This window comes from Aotus nancymaae, unplaced genomic scaffold, assembly GCF_030222135.1.
Source record: "Aotus nancymaae isolate 86718 unplaced genomic scaffold, 86718_ANA_hifiasm-v0.15.2.pri h1tg000003l, whole genome shotgun sequence".
Lineage (NCBI taxonomy): Eukaryota > Metazoa > Chordata > Mammalia > Primates > Aotidae > Aotus > Aotus nancymaae.
The window spans coordinates 2,160,890-2,180,742 of NW_026988414.1; the positions used below are offsets into that span (position 1 = coordinate 2,160,890).

Consider the following 19,853-nt stretch of genomic DNA (forward strand, 5'->3'; position numbering starts at 1 on the left):
ATGCCAAGGATGGCTTTCTTTAAATCGACAGAGCAATCCACTGTCAGCCCACAACAGGCTGTCAGCCCACCTGACAGACACAGCGTAGCTATTCAATAGCTAAGAGCCTACGTAAGAGGAGCTGAAAACAGGGATGGGCACCCCTCCACTTGCTTTCTGAGGACGCTCTACTCTGTACCTGAGCAGCTTTCAGTAAACTCCTCAGTGAACTCTGTGACTCACCTTGAGTTTCTTCCTGTGCGAGATCCAAGAACCCTCTCTTGGGGTCTGGATCAGAACCCCTTTTTCCTGCAACAATGGGATTTCACAAAGAAATGTTGATATAAAAATCTCAAGTTCTTATCTCCTCCAAAAGAAGCCCCAGCAAAAAACTGAGACTGCTGAACCCCAGCATCACTGAGCACCAAAGGGGGACTGCCTGTGGGATGTGCTGGCCTCAACTGCTGGCCATATCTGGTCCTACTTCTCTGAGGCTGGGGCTGATTCCAGGAAAGGAGACACGTTGGGCCTTTAAAGCAACTGGGTCCCCCCTTCTGCTCGCCTCTGCAGCCTCCAGGTGGTCTGTGGTTTCAGAAAGCCACATGGAAAGCCCCTTCCCAGGCCTGGTGACCTGCAATGTGAGCCCCAGGGCTCGGCAGGCTGTCCCCATGGCGCAGAGGCTCACCTTCCCTCCGGTAACAGAATTAACCTCAGTGAAGGACAGACGACAGTGCAGCCGTGGGAATGTTTGTTCTGTGTTTATTCTGACATTCTGAACACACACTAGACAGCGCAGACGTGGGGTCAGATCACAGCCTGCACAGCAGCCTCACTGTGTCACCACAGCGCGGCCTGTGGCCTCTGGCTGCAGCACCGGCTTTGGGGCCGATGCCAGGGAACTTCAGGCTCAGCAGGGAGGGAGCAGGATCTGGGAGAGAACATCTGAAAAGTGAGGCCTCGGGGCCTCTGCCGGACCCACCTGCTAGAATTTCCACCAGCACCTGCTTCTAGAGACTGATGACCACAGTCTTGAGTGGGGCCTGGTCCCAGAGCCCCTTCTCCACCCACGCTGATTGCTTTGACCCTGACGATGGCGGCACCTCTCACTCTGGTGGTTTCTCCAGGGGCTTTGGTGCCTTGCTGTGCTCAGTGGGTCCCTCCACTCAGCATCCAGAGGCCACTTCCCAGGATCTGCCTGAGTGCTGCCCTTTGCACACCGGCTCTGCACTGCTGGAGCTGGGAGGAAGGGAAAGTCTGTCTTCCCTGGTGTCGGCCCGGGAAGCTGCCTCTGCAGCAAATGGCAGCGCTGTGAGGTATCCCTGTTTCATCATCCGGGTCCCTGGTGGTGGCTCGGCAAATTTCCCGTGAAGATGAACCGCTCAACTTCAAGGCAAATTACAGTCCATCCAGGGAGAAGGCTCAGCAGGACACGGTGCAGGGGACCAGCTGCCTCCAGAAACATTCCCCATTGGTGGAAATCCAACCTCTCCTCCTGGCACTCCAATCACCAATGAGTCCAGAGTCTTCAGTCTGCAGGAAAAGTGCTGAGAGCAGCCTGGGACTTCAAGGCCTTTCTGGTGACGACCAGGAGAGGCAGGGGTGCGGGGACCATCAGGGAGGACCTGTGAGCTCCTCACTGGCAGGGGCTTCTGGCTGTGCTCACCGGCTCTGAGCAGCTCCCTCCAAGTCTTCAGTCCGGGCCGAGTGGAAGCAGCAGCTTCTCCCTGGCAGCTTCTCCCCGACTCTTTCCCAGGTCAAAGCCTCTGACTGAGGGGGTGGCATTGGGCTCCAGGGATAAAGCTGGGCTGAGCTAGCGAGAGGGCAGTTGTAGGGGACACAATGATGACAGTGACTGGCAGGGGAACTGCCAGGACAAAGACCCAAATTAACATCACAGAGTCTTGGTCATTTAAACAAGCCTGAAGTGCATGTATTTTCTAGTTGCAGCGTTACTCACTGTGAACCAAACCAACTTTACTGCCTCTTTACACAGCGGGGTTCTGCAGCGGCCCGGCCTCTCTTCTGGGCATAAACACGCCCTCTGCAGGTGGGGCGCATGGGGCTGTGGGAACAACGGCACTCAGCGGGTGAGGCACACGGGGCTGCGGGGACAAGGACACTCAGCAGGTGGGGCCGGGCCGCATGCAGGGCCTCCCACAGCCTCCAGAAGGTGCCTTCAGGGACTTGCTCTTCAGATGCTCAAGGGGACACATGAGATCCCTGGAGAGGGAGGAGAGGACCCAGAGTGCTGTGGAGGGAGCAGCCGGGCAACTTACAGACCGGCCCAGCAAGTCACACGGCCCGGGTCTCGGCTTCAATCTTCTGCTCCCCGTGCAGGCTCTCTGGGGCCAGCGGCTGCTGTGCCACGCTCTGGCGGATGGCGATCTCAGGGCCGCCCCCGTACAGGCTGTTCAGGTAGGTCCAGGTCTCCTCTGAAATCTGCCCGTAGTCAGCTCCTGCAGGGCACGAGAGGCACCCCTAGGCTCACCCTCGCTGCCTCAAGGAGGCCACCAGCCTGGGCAGTTAGGGCTCCTGAGGCCCAGGACCTGAATCGGGGAGAGGGCAACCAGGACTTCTATGCAAAGCTGTCAGATGGAGACAAGGATTTCCCAGAGGAACGTCCGTCCCTGAGAACCCATCTCTGGCTGTGTCCTCTGTTCCTGGGGGTGGGGCTGACAGAAACAGCAGGGCAGGTGGGTGGAGGGGTGGAGCCTGGAGGACACAAGCAGAGACCAAGCCCTGTGGACCTGGACTCAAGTGGACGTCTCAGCCTGGCTCTAAGACAGGTGGCAAGGGGGCTCCTGAAGAGCGGGACTGGGCAGCAGCCTGGCAGCCAGGAGGGGCAGCTGGCCCCAAGGGACTCACCCTGCTTCAGCTGGACATGGCCACTTCCTTTGACTTGTGCGATCCTGCTGTTGTCAATGGGCCCCGGGGGCTCTGGAAGACACAGCGGACTCGGGTTCAGCCCCTCCACGCCCTCCACCCTCCACAGCAGCAGAGCCATCCCAAGTGAGGTCGCTCAGGCCTGGGGTCAGCATGGAGTCTCTAAGGGAGCCAGGCGCCTGGGCCACCCAATGCTCCTCTGCAGCAGTCTGAGGACCCGGCAGAGGGAATTTCTAGGACACACGAGATAGTTTGTGCTGGTGGCAGGAGCTGGGGTGGGTGGCCACGCCCTCATCTTTGTGGCAGCTGCCGCTCACTGTGCCCCTTCCCCTGTGCCCAGCCGTCTCATTTAGTCTCGGCAACCACAGAACAAGACAGAGGTTTATGGAGACCGAGCCGAGGCCTGAGCAGGTGAAGTAACCACTCAGGTCACAGCTGGTAGAAGGCAAGCATGCAGGCCAGGGTAGGGACTCTAGTTACATTCTCAACCACAGCCACCCTGAAGGCCTCAGCCAACACCAGAGAGGCCTCAGGGTGGCCCTGGCACCTTCCCCAACAAGCAGGATGGCAGTGAGACTTCCCCTTTCCCAAGCACAGGTGGGTGCTCGGGCTCCACACAAAGGGTCCCACAAGCAGAACCACGGGCTCTGCCCACCCTGCTGGAACCCTGAGTCACAACCCATGGCTTGGCTCTGCTTTTCTGCACTGGGGACTTGGGGGCCCTGGGAGCTTCCTCGTGATGGCGCCTGTCTCTACCTCTATAAATTCAAGGGGTCAGACAACAAATCTGTCATTTCAGGCAACATCTTCTGAGGAAAGAGCCTTGCAGGTGGGTGGAGCAGCTTGCTGGGCATGTCAGGGAGGCGAGCCTCTGGGTAGGGACAGAGATCCCCACTGGGGACTGGCAGAGCCCAGTGCTCTCTCCTCACCCTGGATGGGTAGCACCTGGGGGGCAGGCCCAGGGCCTGCAGGAGCCCCTGTGTGCTGGCCCTCCCCTGCCAGCGTCCCATCTCCCAGGAGGCCCCCACAGTGGGAAAGAACCAGGCGCCCCCTCAGCTCACCGTTGTCCTTCCCTTTGACGAAGGCCTCCCACTCCCGGAACCACTGCATGCTGATGCAGTAGATGACGCCCGGCGACTCCTCAGCCTGGAAGGCCTTGTTCAGCTGGGCCGGCCGGCAGGGTCAGGAGGGGAGAAAGGGCAGGTCAGCCTCTATTTACCTTCAGCAGGGATTTCCCAAAGGCCCCCACCCCAGTTCCTCGCCCAAGACTCTTACAAAAACAGCAGATACTCAAGGTGAAAAATCAGAACCCCCAGACATGCTCAAACAAAATAAACACACCCATCACTCAGAGAGGACTGCGGTAACATTCTGGGGACTCTCTTCAATAACTGACCCAATTGAGGCAACAAGGGAGATGCTACTTCTCCCTGTGGAATAAAATGTTCCTATCTGCTCAGAGCAGCAGCTCTCCTTCTGACAGAAGCATTTTCTTTCTTTTTTTTTTTTAATGGGGGGGTCTCTCTCTCTACCCAGGTGGGAGCACAGCAGCACAAATCATGGCTCACTGCAGCCTTGACCGCCTGGGCTCAAGTGATTTTCCCACCATAGCCTCCTGAGGAGGCTGGACCACAGGTGCACACCACTATGCCCAGCCCTGACAGCATCTTTTTTTTGTTTTGAGACAGGGGCTCACTCTATTGCCCAGGCTAGGGTACAGTGGCACAATCACCACTCACTGTAGCTTCGACCTCCCAGGCTTAGGTGATCCTTCCACCTCACTCAGACCTCCAGGTAGCAGGGACTATAGGCGTGCACCACCACACCCGGCTAGTTTTTGTATTTTTTTGTAAAGATGGGGTTTCACCATGTTGGCCAGGTTGGTCTTGAACTTCTTGGCTCAAGTGATCCTCCTGCCTCAGCCTCCCAAATTGCTGGGATCACAGACATGAGCCACAGCGCCCGGCCGACAGAATCCCTTCCTAGAGGCCACAAAGCACGGGCGTCCCTCAGTGTCTCTCACCTGGCCCTCCCTGTGAGTGGAGCGTGTCCTGTCCCTGTTAGAAGCAGTGTGGCAGGGAAGGAGTGTGCCAGGAGCCTCACGTGCACTCAGCTCCCTTGCAGAAGTCCCTCTTCTAAACACACTCACACACGAGTCCTGGTTTGCACCTTGCTTTTCACTTCCTGCTTATCTTGGGCAGTTGGAGAGCCCAGTGGTTCTCAGAGGGTACCAGCCCAGGGGACCCTTGGCAATATCTGGAGGTCATTTTGGTTGTCACTGGCACTAGTGGGTAGAGGCCAAGGATGCTGCTAAACATCCTACCATGCATAGGACAGCCCCACAATAAAGAATGGTTCGGCCCAAAGTAACACAGCCAAAGCTGAGCCTTCACTTACTCAAGCCAACTCTCCCACCAGGAAAAGTCTCTTAAACACCTGGCCATCTAGTCCCCTGCAGAAGACTCCTTTTTTTTTTGAGATAGAGTCTCACTCTGTTGCCCGGGCTAAGTGCAGTGGCACAATTTCAGCTCACTGCAACCTCTGCCTCCCAGGTTCAAGCAATTCTCCTGCCTCAGCCTCCTGAGTAGCTGGGACTACAGGCATACACCACCATGCCTGGCTAATTTTTGTATTTTTAGTAGAGATGGGGTTTCACCATGTTGGCCAGGCTGGTCTTGAACTCCTGACCTCAAGTCTGCCCACCTCAGCCTCCCAAAGTGTTGGGATTACAGGTGTGAGCTACCACGCCTAGCCTCAACAGACTCCTTTCAAACTTCCTCAGGGACTGTACAGGGCTCTTTTGTCCCCAAGTCCCCAGTCGCCCTAGGCAGAGGCTGGCAGAGCTGCCCCGCCGCACACACCTTGATGAAGGTGTCGATCTCAATCCTCCTGCGCTTGGCCAGTGCCTCGATCTCCACCTGGCAGATGGAGCACACGTACAGGTGGTTCACGGCGGGGCCACCCCCAAATCTGCCCAGGGTGGAGGGAGAGAGAGACATGGTCTGAGGCAGGACCGGTGAGGGGAGAGCGATCACTGCCTTCCACTTCCCCCTCACGCCTGCCGCAGGCCTGCGTGCACCTCTGTCTTCTTCGCCGCCCTGTGAGCACCACGGAGCCCGCAAGGGAGCAGTGCCCACAGCCCCCAGGAGGCCCCGCTTCAAGGCTGAGGGGCTGACGGGCCAGTGCATTCAGCTGTGCTTCAGCCAGTTTCCTGTCCCTTGTGACTGGAAGAATCCAAACAGGTTCCCACAGACTACGTGTGTCATTCTCCATGAGACAAGTGAAGGCAGCTCTGTGCTGCCCGAGTGGAGGCCAGCCAGAAGTGGGTGCCCAGTGTGGGGTCCTGGCAGCATTCCTTCCCTGCCTTCCCCTCCTCCTGCCAGCAGGGCCCCAGACAGGACGGAGGCGGGACGGCCTCCCAGGCTCTCACCTGTTGTACAGGTGCTCCCAGACGTTCTGCGGCAGGATGACCACCAGATCGTCGATGTAGTGGTATTTGTTGGGCGGGATGCCTGGGAAGCAGGTACAGGGAGGGAAGCTGGGGCTCAGCCGCCCGCCCATCCTGCTCTCCCACCACAGGGAGGTGCCTCACCTCCATGGGAGCAGAGGAAGGTCTGGTTGGTGATGGGCCCCGGCTCCGCGAAGGTGTTGAACTTGTTGAGCCACTCTCGGGACACATAGAACCGCAGCAGGCTGGGCTCCCGCATGGCGGCCAGGGACACCACCTGCTGCCGCTCCCGCACGGCCTCCTCGCTGCTCTTCCTGCGGGATGAGGAGGAGGCAAGGAGCTGTGCCTGATGGCTGCCATGTCCAGATACATGCAGAGCCCCTCATCCCAGTGCACCTGGAGCTACTGGCCCTGTCTACCACCTCCTGGGTCCCTCAGGGGTCCTCGACATGTGAGCAGCCAGACCATGCTGCCAGCCAGGGCCCTACAGAAGGCCCCAAGCTGCCTTCTTGGGTTCCCCACAGCAGCCAGAGGGATCTTTCTTAACAATTCAAGTCTTTACTTCCCTGGCTCAAAACCCTTCCAGGCGCTGTCCCCTACACACCCGCAGAAGGCCCACAGGTCCCAGGGGATGGGGGTGGGGAGGCTCCTCCGCCAGGCCAGGCCTGGTGCCCACCTGTAGAAGAGCACGTAGCCCTCGGCGTTCTGCACCACGGTCTCGTGGACCTCCGTGACATACTGGTCGTCGAACTCGTACCACTGCCCATTGATCACGTTCTGGCAGTAGGCGATGTAGTGCCCACCTGTGGCGGTAGAGCAGACGGGTCACGGGGAACCCAGCAGATGGGGATGGTGGGGGAGGGGATGCGACTCACTGCCTGCTGTGCCGTGGTGACAGATGACCGAGAGGAGGTCGTAGGTGGTGATCTGGGATGTGCACTCCTTGGCAAGGAAGGGCCGCAGGTCGAGCCCCTCGAGGGGGAAGGAGACGTGGCTGTTGATCTTGAACGAGTACATCACCTCGTGCCGAAAGCGCTTCAGGTGAATGCACAGGATCTGTGGGTACAGAGAGAGCGCCAGTCATCTAGGCAGAAACAATACGGCCCCTCACAGGTGAGCGCTGGTCATCTAGGCAGAAACGATGTAGACCCTTGCAGCCTTGCCCACGGGCCCAGGCCACCTGATGGGATCATGCAAGCTGACTCCATTGGAACAAATCCATGAGTTCCACATAGGGGCCAGACCGGGCACGCTGTAAGTCACACCGATCACTCCCAGATCCACTGCTGAGAACTGGACCCTTACAGCTGGACTGGGCCATCAAGTTTACCAGTTCTGTCAGCAGTGCTCTGAGAAGCCACAAAGCTTCCCCAAGGCAGCACAGCCCCATCCTGCGCCCCCTCGCCCGAGGCCCTCCTCTCTGCTCCAGCCATGCATGCCTTCCTTGGTGCGGACAGGCCTGCTCCTGCACTGGGGTTTTGTCTGCTCCTTCTGCGCCTTCCCTTCTCGATGCTGACACCAGCCTACACCCTCCAGGCCTCACTCAGATGTCACTCCTCAGAAAGGCCAAGACAACAGCCCCGGCCAGGCCAGCTCTCCTCTGGCCACTCTGCAGCCAGCAGGGGCCACACCTGTCTCACTGGGGGCGGGGCCTCAGCGTCCCACACACCTGCCTCCCATTGGGCCCTCACACAACACGTTAGACCACATATGTGCTGAGGCACCGAGAAAGGGCACCAAGTCACAGTCAGAAAGATGTGTCCCATGCCCACCCTTCCCAGAGGTTTCTCAGCCAAAGCTATGGAATCTCCATGGCCCCTGCAGTACAGAAGCTCCCGAGCAGTGGAGCAGGGTCAGCCTCAACCTGGTGTCTGCTAGTGTGCACCTCGAGATAGCTGAGAAGGAGGCTGCCAAGGCCGCCCCTCACCTCAGGCAACCGAAGGACTTTGCAGTACTTCACTCCGTTCCGCAACCTGGGGAGGAAGCACGAGCCAGAGTCAGGGGCAGGGCTAAGGGGAGCAGCCTTCCACCCTGCTCCCTTCCAGGAGGGCAGGATGGGGGGTGGGCTGTCTGCCAGAATCCAAGGGGGGTATGTAGGGCACAGAAACTGGCAGTTAGGGAAAAGGCTGGGGAAGGCTCTTACTTCTTACACCGCTCACAGCTGTACATGTTGTCACCTAGGGCATTAAAACAAGGGTCAGAAGTTAGCAGGGATGGGAAATGCGGGAGCAAAAAAACTGACTATGATTTCTGCTTAAGAAATAAAACCTGGGCCGGGCGCAGTGGCTCAAGCCTGTAATCCCAGCACTTTGGGAGGCCGAGGCGGGTGGATCATGAGGTCAAGAGATCGAGACCATCCTGGTCAACATGGTGAAACCCCGTCTCTACTAAAACATACAAAAAATTAGCTGGGCATGGTGGTGTGTGTCTGTAATCCCAGCTACTCAGGAGGCTGAGGCAGGAGAATTGCCTGAACCCAGGAGGCAGAGGTTGCGGTGAGCCGAGATTGCGCCATTGCACTCCAGCCTGGGTAACAAGAGCGAAACTCCATCTCAAAAAAAAAAAAAAAAAAAAAGAAATAAAACCTGGCTGGGCATCGTGGCTCATGCCTGTAATCCTAGCACTTTGGGAGGCCGAGGCAGGTGGATCACCTGAGGTTAGGAGTTCGAGACCAGCCTGGTCAACATAGTGAAACTCCGTTTCTACCAAAAATACAAAAATTAGCTGGGCATGGTTGTGTGCGCCTGTATTCACAGCCACTCAGGAGGCTGAGGCAGAAGAATTGCTCAAACCTGGGGGAGCGGGGGGAGGAGGTTGCAGGGAGCTGAGATTGTATCACTGCACTCCAGCCTGGGTGACAGAGTGAGACTCTGTCTCAAGGAAAAAAAAAACCTCCTATAACTAGCAACAAAAAACAAAACAGGCAAAGGACTCACATAAATGTTTTTCTAAAGATTTACAAATGGCCAGCAAGCACATGGAAAGACATACAACATCACTACTCATTAGGAAACGCAAATCAAAACCACAATGAGCATTTTGGGAGGCTAAGGCAGGTGGGTCACCTGAGGTCAGGAGTTCCAGACCAGCCTGGCCAACATGGTGAAATCCTGTGCTACTAAAAATACAAAAATTAGGCGGGTATGATAGTGCATGCCTGTAATCCCAGCTACTAGGGAGGCAGGAAGCTGAGGCAGGAGAATTGCTTGAACCCGGGAGACAGAGGTTGCAATGAGCCAAGATCACACCATTGCACTCTAGCCTAGGTGACAAGAGCAAGACCCTGTCTCAAAAACAAAACAACACAAAAAACCCCACAATGAGGCCAGGCACAGTAGCTCATGCCTGTAATCCCAGCACTTTGGGAGGCAGGTGGATCACAAGGTCAGGAGTTTGAGATCATCCTGGCCAATACAGTGAAACCCCGTCTCTACTAAAAATACAAAAATTAGCCAGGCATGGTGGCAGGCACCTGTAGTCTCAGCTACTCGAGAGGTTGAGGCAGGAGAATCGCTTGAACCCGGGAGGTGGAGGCTGCAGTGAGCCAAGATCACATCACTGCACTACAGCCTGAGCAACAAGAGCAAGACTCCATCTCAAAAAAACCAAACCAACAACACAAAACCACAATGAGACACCACCTCACACCCATGAGGCTGATTCCCATCAAAAAAGTAAACAGAAAATAAGTGTGGGCAAGGATGTGGAGAAACTGGAACTCTTGTGCATCACTGGTGGGAATGTGAAATGGGCCGGCCACTGTGGAACACAGTACGGTGGCTCCTCAATAAATTAAAAATGCGCATATACCCAAAGGGATGAAAAAAGAGAGGGGTGCAACATATGCACAATAGTTAAAATGGAAGCAGCCCGTGGCCACTGATGGATAAATGAATAAGCAGAATGACCCCAGCCACCACACAATGGAACAATAATCAGCCTAAAAAAGGCAGGACCTTCAGACACACGCTGCAACGCATATGACCCTTAAGGACGTCCTGCTCAGTAAAAGCCGTCAGTCACAGAATGGCAAGTACTGTCTAATTCCACTTATATGCGGTCTTTAGAGTAGTCGTATTCACAGAGACTCGAATGCAGAGGTTGCCAGGGGCTGGGAGGGGGCGACTAGGAGCTATTTCAAGGATGCTGAGTTTCAGGCTTGCAAGATGAAAAAGTTCCGGAGATGAATGGGGAGGATGGGCTGTACCACCATGTGAATGTATTTAACACTAATGAACTGTACACTTTCTGCTCAAAATAGCATTTCTAATGGTTATGGTGATAAATTTTAAATTCTGTGTATTTTACCATAATTGAAAATTGAAAAAAAAAAAAACAAAAACAATTTTCCCAAAGGTTTAAATGTCAAATAGGCGACAGAGAAAAAGGGGAAGAACAGGAATGGGCACTGTTTAAATAAATACAAATAGTCAGTATATTTAACAAAAAATGTAGAAACTCATCAGTAATCAAGGAAATGCAAAATTAATGTACAATAATATCATTTTTGCCCACCAAATTGGTAAAAAATAAAAATAAATAAAAAGGTAAACACCCAAGAGGGGCAAGATGGTCAGGGTGGGAGGGCATGTGGCCCCAGCCCAGCTTGGCTGGCAGAGGGAGTGGGAATCTGATGGGTTCAACCTTGGAGGCAAAGTCTAGCCTGGCCGTGTGTCCCACAAGCCCTGGGCTGCATGCTAGCCTGCAGGGGTCTGCATACCCCTGTCCCTGCAACTCCCCACCTCCTGCACCCTTGCCAGCCAGGCTACTCACCCTTCAGCTCATCAGCAGCAAAGAAGGCAGCAAGGCAGTCTTCCAGGGTGACGACAGGCCCCCAAAACCAGCTGGGGGTACAGGATACCACAAACCTACAGAGAAGAAAAGAGTGCAGCTGCTGCCAGGGCCTGGGCAAGAACAGGAGTTGAGGGGACTCTGGCTGAGTTCTGTCAGACCTGAGGCCCAGAGAGGCAGCTGGGCATGGTGGGTCGGGGCGGAGGCCTGGAGTCAGACCCCTCCATGTTCTGGGCCAAGTGATATCACCTCTCCCCAAGCCTGGCCTTCATCTGTGATGTTGCCCCCTCCTTGGGGCGGTATGGGTCCATGGCCTTGGGTGGGTCCATGGCCTTGGGCAAGTGAGGAGGCCCGGGGGAAGCTGCTGCCCTTCCTGCCCACCAGGCCTTCCTGCTGCTGCCCTCCCTTCAACCTGCCACACGGTCACCTCCCTGCTGTCACTGCCCTCCAGCTCCAAGGGATCATCCAATCCTGGCCACTTGAAAGTAGCCAAGAAATCCCCTGCTTATTAAGCCAACTCCTCTGCAGCCTTTGGCCTCCAGCTCCTTCCAGGACCTTCCTGGTCCCTCAACTGCATGGACTTGGCTGTGTAGTATCTCCCATCCAGGAAAACCAGGGCAAGGCCCGGCCCGTGTCACCCACTAGTGGTAAGGTGGGCGCACCGTCGGATGTACTCCACAATGAAGGCCAGCCAGCCCTGGGTGGCATAGCTGTCTCCACAGGTGCCTGGCTTGGCGGGCACGTTCTGGTAGATGGCTGAGTGGAGTTTGGCCAGGTCCTCCTTCCCAGGAATGGGCAGTGATAGGTCCTGGAACGTCTCCACCGTGGTGGACACCTGTGGGGTTGAAGGTCAGTCTGGTGCCCGCCCTCTGGCAACGTCTGCACCCCAACCCCCAGCCCACAGGTGAGGGGCAGAGGGCCTGCTCCCCAGGCCATAGACATGGGATCCACGCAGGAAGGGCCCTCGCCTCAACAAAAGCCGGGAGCACCCATGGAGAGCCCACCCTGCACCCAGTCAGGGCAAGAGCTGCCAAGGCCTCTGGCAGCCAGGCCCAGCTCCCCCATCCCTGGGGCACCCACCCGGTCACAAGTGAGACACTGCACGAGGCTGAGGATGGAGCCGTCGAAGATGTCGGAGATGACACTGCGGTAGCACTGCTCCTTCCGCCTCCGGCTGCTGGCACTCGAGACCTGGGCTGGAGACACAGCGCAGGACTAGCCCAGCCTCCACCAGCCAGGCCAGGGCAAGGTGCAGGCACTGGGGCTTCCTTTGCCAGGATGTGCAGTGGTATCTGTGAGTCATGTGACTGGGTAAGCAATTCACCTCCTCGTGTCTCCATGTCATCCTCTGCAAAACGGGGCTCCCCACACTGGTGTCTCAGAGCTGTATCTGAGAGGAGCCCATAGCCTGGCCCTCAGCCACGTGGGAGCTATGAGAAAGGCAGCCACGGGCGCAATCTGCACTCCCAGCCCTGAGCTGACCGACCCTCTCCTCTGCCCCCCGAACCTTTCTTGAGCACATACGACGGTGCCATCCTCACAGGGCTTGCACGAGGGGGACTGCTGGACAGCTTGGCATGGCCCTCGTGGTGGTGGATGGGGCTGCAGGGGCGAGAGGAGCTTCGCAGGTGGGCATCGTTGTCCGGCTCTGGGGGCAGAGAGGGGAACTTGCTGGGCCAGGACAGCCACGCCAGCTCCATAAGTGGTCAGGAAGAGGGCCTGCCAGCCCCTCCTAAAGGAACGAAGGCCTGAACCCAATGTGTCTCCTCTGTCACATGCCCACTCCGGGCCCCAGCACACAGGCCAGAGCAGAGCTGTCCACTCCATTTCTGGCTGAAGGCGCAGGGTTTCAGGAGATGGCTGTAAATGGGGCTCCAGCATTACTAGCTTGGGGGAACCTGGGCGCATCACTTAGTCCCCTGGAAGCTGACTTCCCAACTGTCATTTGAGTCTAGTGGAAGAACCTATTCCCCGGGGGCTACTGCATGTCAGTGCTCAGCACCCAGTAGGTACCGAGCCACAGGCTGACGTTCCTCCCGAAGTCCCTGCCCAGCTGATACCTGGCGTCCGGCAGGGGCTGGTGGAATGTGGTGACAGGGGCTGGGCCTCCTCGGGCTGGTCATCAAGGGCAGCCATGGCGGTGTCCACATCAGCGTCCTCGTCCACTTGCTCTGAGTTTGTGCGCTGCTGGCCCCAGGAGAACTTGCGGTCCTTCATCCGTTCCTTCTCGGAGATGGCTCTGCCCGCCTCTTCTGGGATCAGCAGCTCCGTCTCTGCCTGCGAGCTGCCCCCGCTATGACCCTGCCCGTCACCTTCACCCCGGTCGCTGCTCGAGTCACAGGATAAGAACTCATCTTCTGATGGGCTCCGGTCGCCCTCCCGTTTCTCATCCGTGTCACTTGAGTCTGAGTCCCGTGCCTCCATCAGCGCCACCGTGGCCACTGCTGGCTCCTTGAGCTCCTCATGCAGCTGGTCCATCAGGCAGCGGAGGAACTCTTGGGTGTCCTAGAACCCGGGGTTGTGTCAACAGGGCTCTCCTGGAGGCAGGAGGAAGCAGCCTGCAACACCCTGTGGCTGATGAGAGAGCGCCAGCCTCCATCTAGAAGGGCCTCATGGGTGCCCGCTGCAGAGGAGCTGCTCACCCCTACAGTGGCCTCCCAGGGTGGTCTGTCCTAATCCCATTCCTCTGTGGATGACACTGAGGCTCAGAGAGGCCAAAGGACTCCCACCAGGACACACAGCTGTCAAGTGGCAGAGCCAGGTATGCACCTAGGTCCATGCAACTCCCGGCTCATGCTTGGAAATGCCTGCCTCTGCTGAGAGCTCAGTGCAGGGAGGGAGAAAGGCAGTACCACATTCAGCCCAGTGAACTTTCACCCTACAGAAGAGGCAGTGGAGGTGGGCAGGGAGCTGGCAGAAGGACGAGGGAGTGTGATGCCAAAAAGGAGGGCTCACCTGAGCCCTGCCCCAAGCCATGCCACCCACAGGCCAGGCCGCCTGCGTGCTCCACCTTTCCTCTGGCTCCCCATTCCCTCAGTCCCTGTGCCAGCCCCCACATACTCTCGATCCCTGTCTCACCTTCCCACAGACCTGGGCATGACTCAGACTAAGCTGCCCCTGCAAGGTTTGCCTGGGTCTCAAATCACAGCAATGACCATTTTGTCCTGACCACTCTGTGACTGGGCCACCAGCACAGCCAGAAGCCAAGGCAGCAGGGGCTCGGGCAGAGGTGCCCAGTGAGCCCCACTGAGAGCTGTGTGCTCACCAGGTGCGCTGGGAGGTCAGAAAGTGGTGGCGGCAGCAGACCCTAGCAGCTGGGGCGTGCTCAAGTGGTGCTGGGCAATGGAGAAGGACCTGGGTTCCAGGCCCAAATCAGCCCCAGCAGTCCCTGACCTGCATGTTATAAGTAGCCCCAGCCCAGGCCCTGACCCCCAGGAGGCAGCGGTCACGTAGCAGCCAGAGCCAGCCTTGTGTCACACATCTGGAGAGAGGAGCCCGGCTCTCTCCGCTCAGGTGCAGGGAAGTGGGGTTTGAGTGGGACTCCCCAAGGCAGTGTCAGATTCCAAGATCAGAGGAATGAACCACTAGCTTATGTTGCATCAGGGAGGGGACATGTGACCTGTGGCAGGCCTGATCAAGGGCCCTTTCAAGAACAGGCTTTCAATACACCATCTACTTCTCTTTCTGGTTCTTCCTTTCAACAAAATTACTGTTCCTTGCCAAAATCTCAATCCATGTGGAAGCATGAAAGCATCCTTTGGCCCCTAAGAGGGGCCCACAGCTGCCTCTACAGTTCAGCCTCAGAAACGTCCTCTGCATTACATCGTAGAACCAGAGGAAGGGATGCTTCTGCTGGAGTCCAGGTGGAGTCCTGTAGCAGCGCGTGGCCCTCCATAACAGCATCCTGACCCAGAGCTGAGAACCGGCAGGACACCTTGCACAGAGTCGGGGCAGCGCTGTGCTGAGGGATGAGCTCAGCTAGGCCTGGATGCCATCTCTGCCAGGATGTGCTGTGTGACATGGGTGAGGGGAAGAACCTCTCTGAGCCTCAGCTCTTTACCTATAACATGGGGGTGACAACACTGCCCACTTGGTGAGAGTTCTGTGAGGACTAAGTTGTGGCCACTTAAATGGTACACAAGGAATGTTAGTCATTGTGGATGACTATCACTCCCCAAAAAGAGAGGTGTCCAGGCAGTGCTGAGCCTCTCAAGCAGGAGCCAAAGGCCCCGCAGCACTCACCCTGGGACTGCCTGCAGGGGCAGCTTAGTCTGAGTCATGCCCAGGTCTGTGGGAAGGTGAGACAGGGAGTGAGGGTATGTGGGGGCTGGCACAGGGAGTGAGGGAGCAGGGGGAGCCAGAGGAAGGGTGAATCACACAGGCGGCCTGGCCTGTGGGTGGCATGGTTTGGGGCAGGACTCAGGTGAGCCCTCCCTTTTGGGATCACACTCCCTCGTCCTTCTGCCAGCTCCCTGCCCACCTCCACTGCCTCTTCTGTAGGGTGAAAGGTCACTGGGCTGAATGTGGTACCGCCTTTTTCCCTCCCAGCGCTGAGCTCGCAGGCAGAGGGTAAAGGAGAGGGTGGAAGTGTCCCCACATGACTGCCGCTCCATCCATGGTCCTCATTCAGGCAGCAAAAGAGGGGACCCAGCCAGGTCCAGCCCTGCCGTGGGCCATCTGGGGCAGGCTAGAGGGCAGAAGCCATCAGCCCAGGGCTGAGGTGTATGCATGGCTGCACTCTTTGTCTTGATCTTATGATTTTATAAAACAGAAAAATGTGGTTGGTTTCAAAGCAGCTCTCTAGGTTAAAAAAAAAAAAAAAATTCTTAATAAAAATTTTTGCTTTAATAAAAGTGCAATTTCGCCTGCAGTTTGGAGAAGTGAAATCCCGTGCCGTTTTGGGTGCAATGCAGAGGGGCACAGGCCCAGCAGCAAGGCTGTCCAGGTTCAAATCTCCCCTCCGCCGGGTACAGTGGCTCATGCTGATCATTGCAGCACTTTAGGAGCCTGAGGCGGGAGGACTGCTTCAGCCCGGGAGGTCAGGGCTGCAGTAAGCCATGACTGCACCACTGCACTCCAGCCTGGATGACAGAGTGAGACCCTGTACCCTGCCCCCCCAAAAAAAGAATTCCCTTCCACCATTTGCCAGCTGTGTGGCCTGTGCAAATGGCTCAGCCCCCTGAACCTCAGTCTGCCCGTCTGTGAAGTAGGGTTAAATATCAGCAGGTTGCTGGGAGGCACCACTGTCCCCACACATATGAAGGGCTTAGGAGTGACAGCCTGGTCCACGAGACCTACCAACCAGTGTTCAGCTGCCATTGCGATTTTCCACTCTGGTTTTGGCATCAAAGCCAGGCCTAGTGGGTCACAGCCTTGGGTGTCCCCTGGGAAGCTTAGATGGCTTACCTGCTGGGCATAGCCTCGGAACATTGGGTTGACCAACTTGATCCCATGAGACAGACTGGTAGGGACCACGTAGCTTGGCCTGTAGGAAGGCCAAACCCATTAGTACAGGGAGGCTGCCTTGAGCTGCTCATTCCTGAGAGAAACAGGCAGCTGGCCAGCCAGGCTGGACCAGACTGAGGCGTTTCCTGACATTTGGGGAGGCGCCTACCCAGCCAGCAGCCCCAAGAGTATCACACATCTCTACAGACAAGAAGAAAACATCAAGTCATAGCTGCCTCAATAAAGCAAAGAGCTCAAGTAAGATGGCACCATTTCCTGCTGGCGCACAACAAACTTGCCTAAACATGATTTGTTTTTGTTCTAAAACACTTACTGCGGTTTTCTCATTTCAATGTTCATTACTGACAAATCTAAAATTTCAGAAAAGTACAGGAGAAAAACACCACCACTAATGGCACCAGACAGTTACCATTAGATTTCTGGATTTTTCTGTGAAACTACAGATGCATATATAAAAATACATACAGACATACACTTAAAGTTGGCTTCTGACACAGGCGAAATTATACTGTACCATGCTGGGTTGTTTTTTGTTTTTGTTTTTCCAAGAAGGAGTCTTGCTCCATTGCCCAGGCTGGAGTGCAGTGGCACAATCTAGGCTCACTGTAACCTTCACCTCCTGGGTTCAAGCTATTATCCTGCTTCAGCCTCCCGAGTAGCTGAGACTACAGGAGCCTGCCACCATGTTCGGCTGATTTTTATATTTTTTTGTAGAGACGGCGTTTTTCACCATATTGGTTAGGCTGGTCTTGAACTCCCGACCTGTGATCCACTGGCCTTGGCCTCCCAAAGTGCTGGAATTACAGGCATGAGCCACCATGCCCGGCCCCACGCTGGTTTGTAATCTGCTTCTATATGTAATACATATTTCTATGTGCTCATTTTTAATTATTCCCAACTTTGACTTCTCCTGGAGAAACAGGTCAAATCCCAGGCTCTGGTCTTTCAACTCATTTCATTCTGTGCCAGAAGCTCCATCCAATCTGCGCCCCTCTGCCCCACACTTCCTCCCACACACACAGTTGTGGCTCAGGCCGGGTCACCATGTCTTTGGCAAAGACACCTACCCGTGGCTGCCAGCTAGGGTCAACAGCAGGTCAAATTCTAGCTCACCTTTCACAGGTTCTATGACCTTGAGCAAGATAGTTAAAGCTCTCTGCACCTCAGTTTCCCTATTTGTACAAAAGGACTGGATGCAACTTCCACCCCACAGGCTTGCTGCAAGAATTATCTGGGACAAAGTGAGGCAAGTGCTCGCTGGGGGCTGAATCCACAGGAAGCGCTCAATCTTGGGTGCTGACAGGAAACCCCTGCCCCACACACTGCCCGAGGCTAGGGATGCAATGGCTCACCGTTTCTTGTGCCAGACCTCAGAAACCAGCTTCTGGTAGCTCTTGCACAGGGCTGGCTTCTTGTCTGTGCGCACCAGGCCTCCACACTCCAAGAAGAACTGAGTCAGCGGAGGGCTGGGGGCAGGGGAGAGAGAACCAGGTCAGGAGAGCAAATGAGGCACGTGGCATGGTTTAGAAAGGGCTGTGTAGTGGGGAGCCATGAGTGCTCGCACAGAGAACACAGTGGACCTGGACCCAGAAATATCTGAAGATGACTAGAAGGATCCTACCAGTTATGGGCAAAATTGTATTCTCCAGAATTAATCTGTGAAGCCCTAACCCCCAGTACCTGAGAGTGTGGCTGTATCTAGAAACAGGGCATTTTTACTTTATCTTATTATTTTATTTTGAGACAGAGTCTCAATCTGTCGTTCAGACTGGAGTTCAGTAGTACAATCTCGGCTCATTGCAACCTCCGCCTCCTGGGTTCAAGTTATTCTCCTGCCTCAACCTCCAGAGTAGCTGGGATTACAGGCACACGCCACCATGCCAAGCTAATTTTTTTGTATTTTTAGTAGAGACGGGGTTTCCCCATGTTGGCCAGGCTGGTGAACTCCTGCCTCAGGCGATCCACCCACCATGGCCTCCCAAAGTGCTGGGATTACAGGTATGAGCCACTGCACCCAGCCAAGACACGGCTTTTAAAGAGGTGAGCCTGGGTGTGGTCAATTATTTCATTTTATTTTGTTTTATTTGAGACAGAGTCTCGCTCTGTTGCCCAGGATGGAGTGCTATGGCATGATCTTGGCTCACTGCAACCTCCACTTCCCGGGTTCAAGCGATTATCCTGCCTCAGCCTTCCAAGTAGCTGGGACTACAGGCACATACCACCACGCCCAGCTAATTTTCTGTAATTTTAGTAGAGATAGGATTTCACCTTGTTAGCCAGGCTGGTCTCAATCTCCTGCCTTCCTCAGTCTCCCAAAGTGTTGGGATTACAGGCGTGAGCCACCGTGCCCAGTTTGGACGTGGTCAATTATTAACAATAATTTTATTGTTCTGCCAACTGAGGTTACTACGAACATTTTGGAACATAGCCTTCCAGAATTGTCTGTGCATCTGTACCCATTCCCTTTCTCCTTCCTGAATACATATACTGCCATCTCTAATCTCCACTGCATAGGAGACGCATTTCTGGCACAGGAGACATCCCTGGCCTCATGGAGCTGAGAGTCTATCCCTAATGGAAAATTGCATTTCTCCCCTAAAACAGGATTGTACCATGCAATGCCTTATAACCTCTTTTTCTCCCCTCACTCACCAGATTCCGAACCCCTTCTTGTTTCCAGGTATGTTGTCTTGTGCCATTTTTCCTGCACTTGCTGTAAGGCTGGGCTATGAGAATTTACATTCTCTTGCAGATGGGCCTTTAAATCGCTTCCAATAAACAACAGAGCGCGGAGCCTCCTGGCATGTCCAACCTCCCCAGCATCTTTGGTTATCTCCTCAGGATACGTTCCCACTGCGGGGATTGCTGGGTCAAAAGCCTGGGTGTTTTTAGGGATTTGGCTGTGTGTCCTAAGCACGTGTTTGTGGGCAACTGCCTGGGGGTGCTACTGATACTGTTTCCAGGGCTTTGCCAGGGACAGCTCTCGGCTCTCTGACAAAGCGTCGACCTACCAATTGGACAGGGCCTGCAGGGCCGCGTTCATGTAGCAGGAGTTCCCGAGGTTCTTCATGCCCGTGAGGCCTGGCAAATAAACACAATGGGGAGGAGCAGGTGAGCACCCTGCCCTGCCAAGAACACCTTACAATTCACATTTGGCACAAAGCTGTGGTTCTCAACTGCCCAGGACCCAAGAAGAGGACATGGTGGAAGTGTTCCACCCCAGGAATCTTCCCAGTAAATTAATGTGCTTCCTGCTCACAACAGTGGCGATTACCTGAGCGTTTTA

At 55.6% G+C, this 19,853-nt stretch overlaps 1 protein-coding gene across 4 annotated transcripts in view; it reads right to left on the minus strand.

Moving 5' to 3' along the window:
* Positions 1–721: 721 nt before the first annotated feature.
* USP20 (ubiquitin specific peptidase 20) overlaps positions 722–19,853 on the minus strand; it is a 41,344-nt gene continuing 22,212 nt past the window's right edge. For 3 of the 4 annotated variants that reach the window (XM_012457973.2, XM_064377061.1, XM_021674075.2), the window contains 19 exons: positions 19,579–19,648; positions 17,920–18,033; positions 16,508–16,586; positions 13,162–13,606; positions 12,609–12,749; positions 12,182–12,297; positions 11,764–11,936; positions 11,084–11,178; positions 8,454–8,487; positions 8,238–8,283; positions 7,186–7,366; positions 6,987–7,113; positions 6,455–6,624; positions 6,293–6,374; positions 5,724–5,832; positions 3,924–4,026; positions 2,845–2,916; positions 2,256–2,435; positions 722–2,041 (listed from right to left, as the gene is read on the minus strand). In XM_012457973.2, coding sequence (XP_012313396.2) covers positions 2,272–2,435; positions 2,845–2,916; positions 3,924–4,026; positions 5,724–5,832; positions 6,293–6,374; positions 6,455–6,624; positions 6,987–7,113; positions 7,186–7,366; positions 8,238–8,283; positions 8,454–8,487; positions 11,084–11,178; positions 11,764–11,936; positions 12,182–12,297; positions 12,609–12,749; positions 13,162–13,606; positions 16,508–16,586; positions 17,920–18,033; positions 19,579–19,648 — 2,321 coding nt within the window. In that variant the 3' untranslated portion in view covers positions 722–2,041; positions 2,256–2,271. Of the gene's footprint in view, positions 2,082–2,255; positions 2,436–2,844; positions 2,917–3,923; positions 4,027–5,723; positions 5,833–6,292; positions 6,375–6,454; positions 6,625–6,986; positions 7,114–7,185; positions 7,367–8,237; positions 8,284–8,453; positions 8,488–11,083; positions 11,179–11,763; positions 11,937–12,181; positions 12,298–12,608; positions 12,750–13,161; positions 13,607–16,507; positions 16,587–17,919; positions 18,034–19,578; positions 19,649–19,853 lie in introns of all 4 variants that reach the window. The other variant, XM_064377067.1, reaches the window with a different exon arrangement.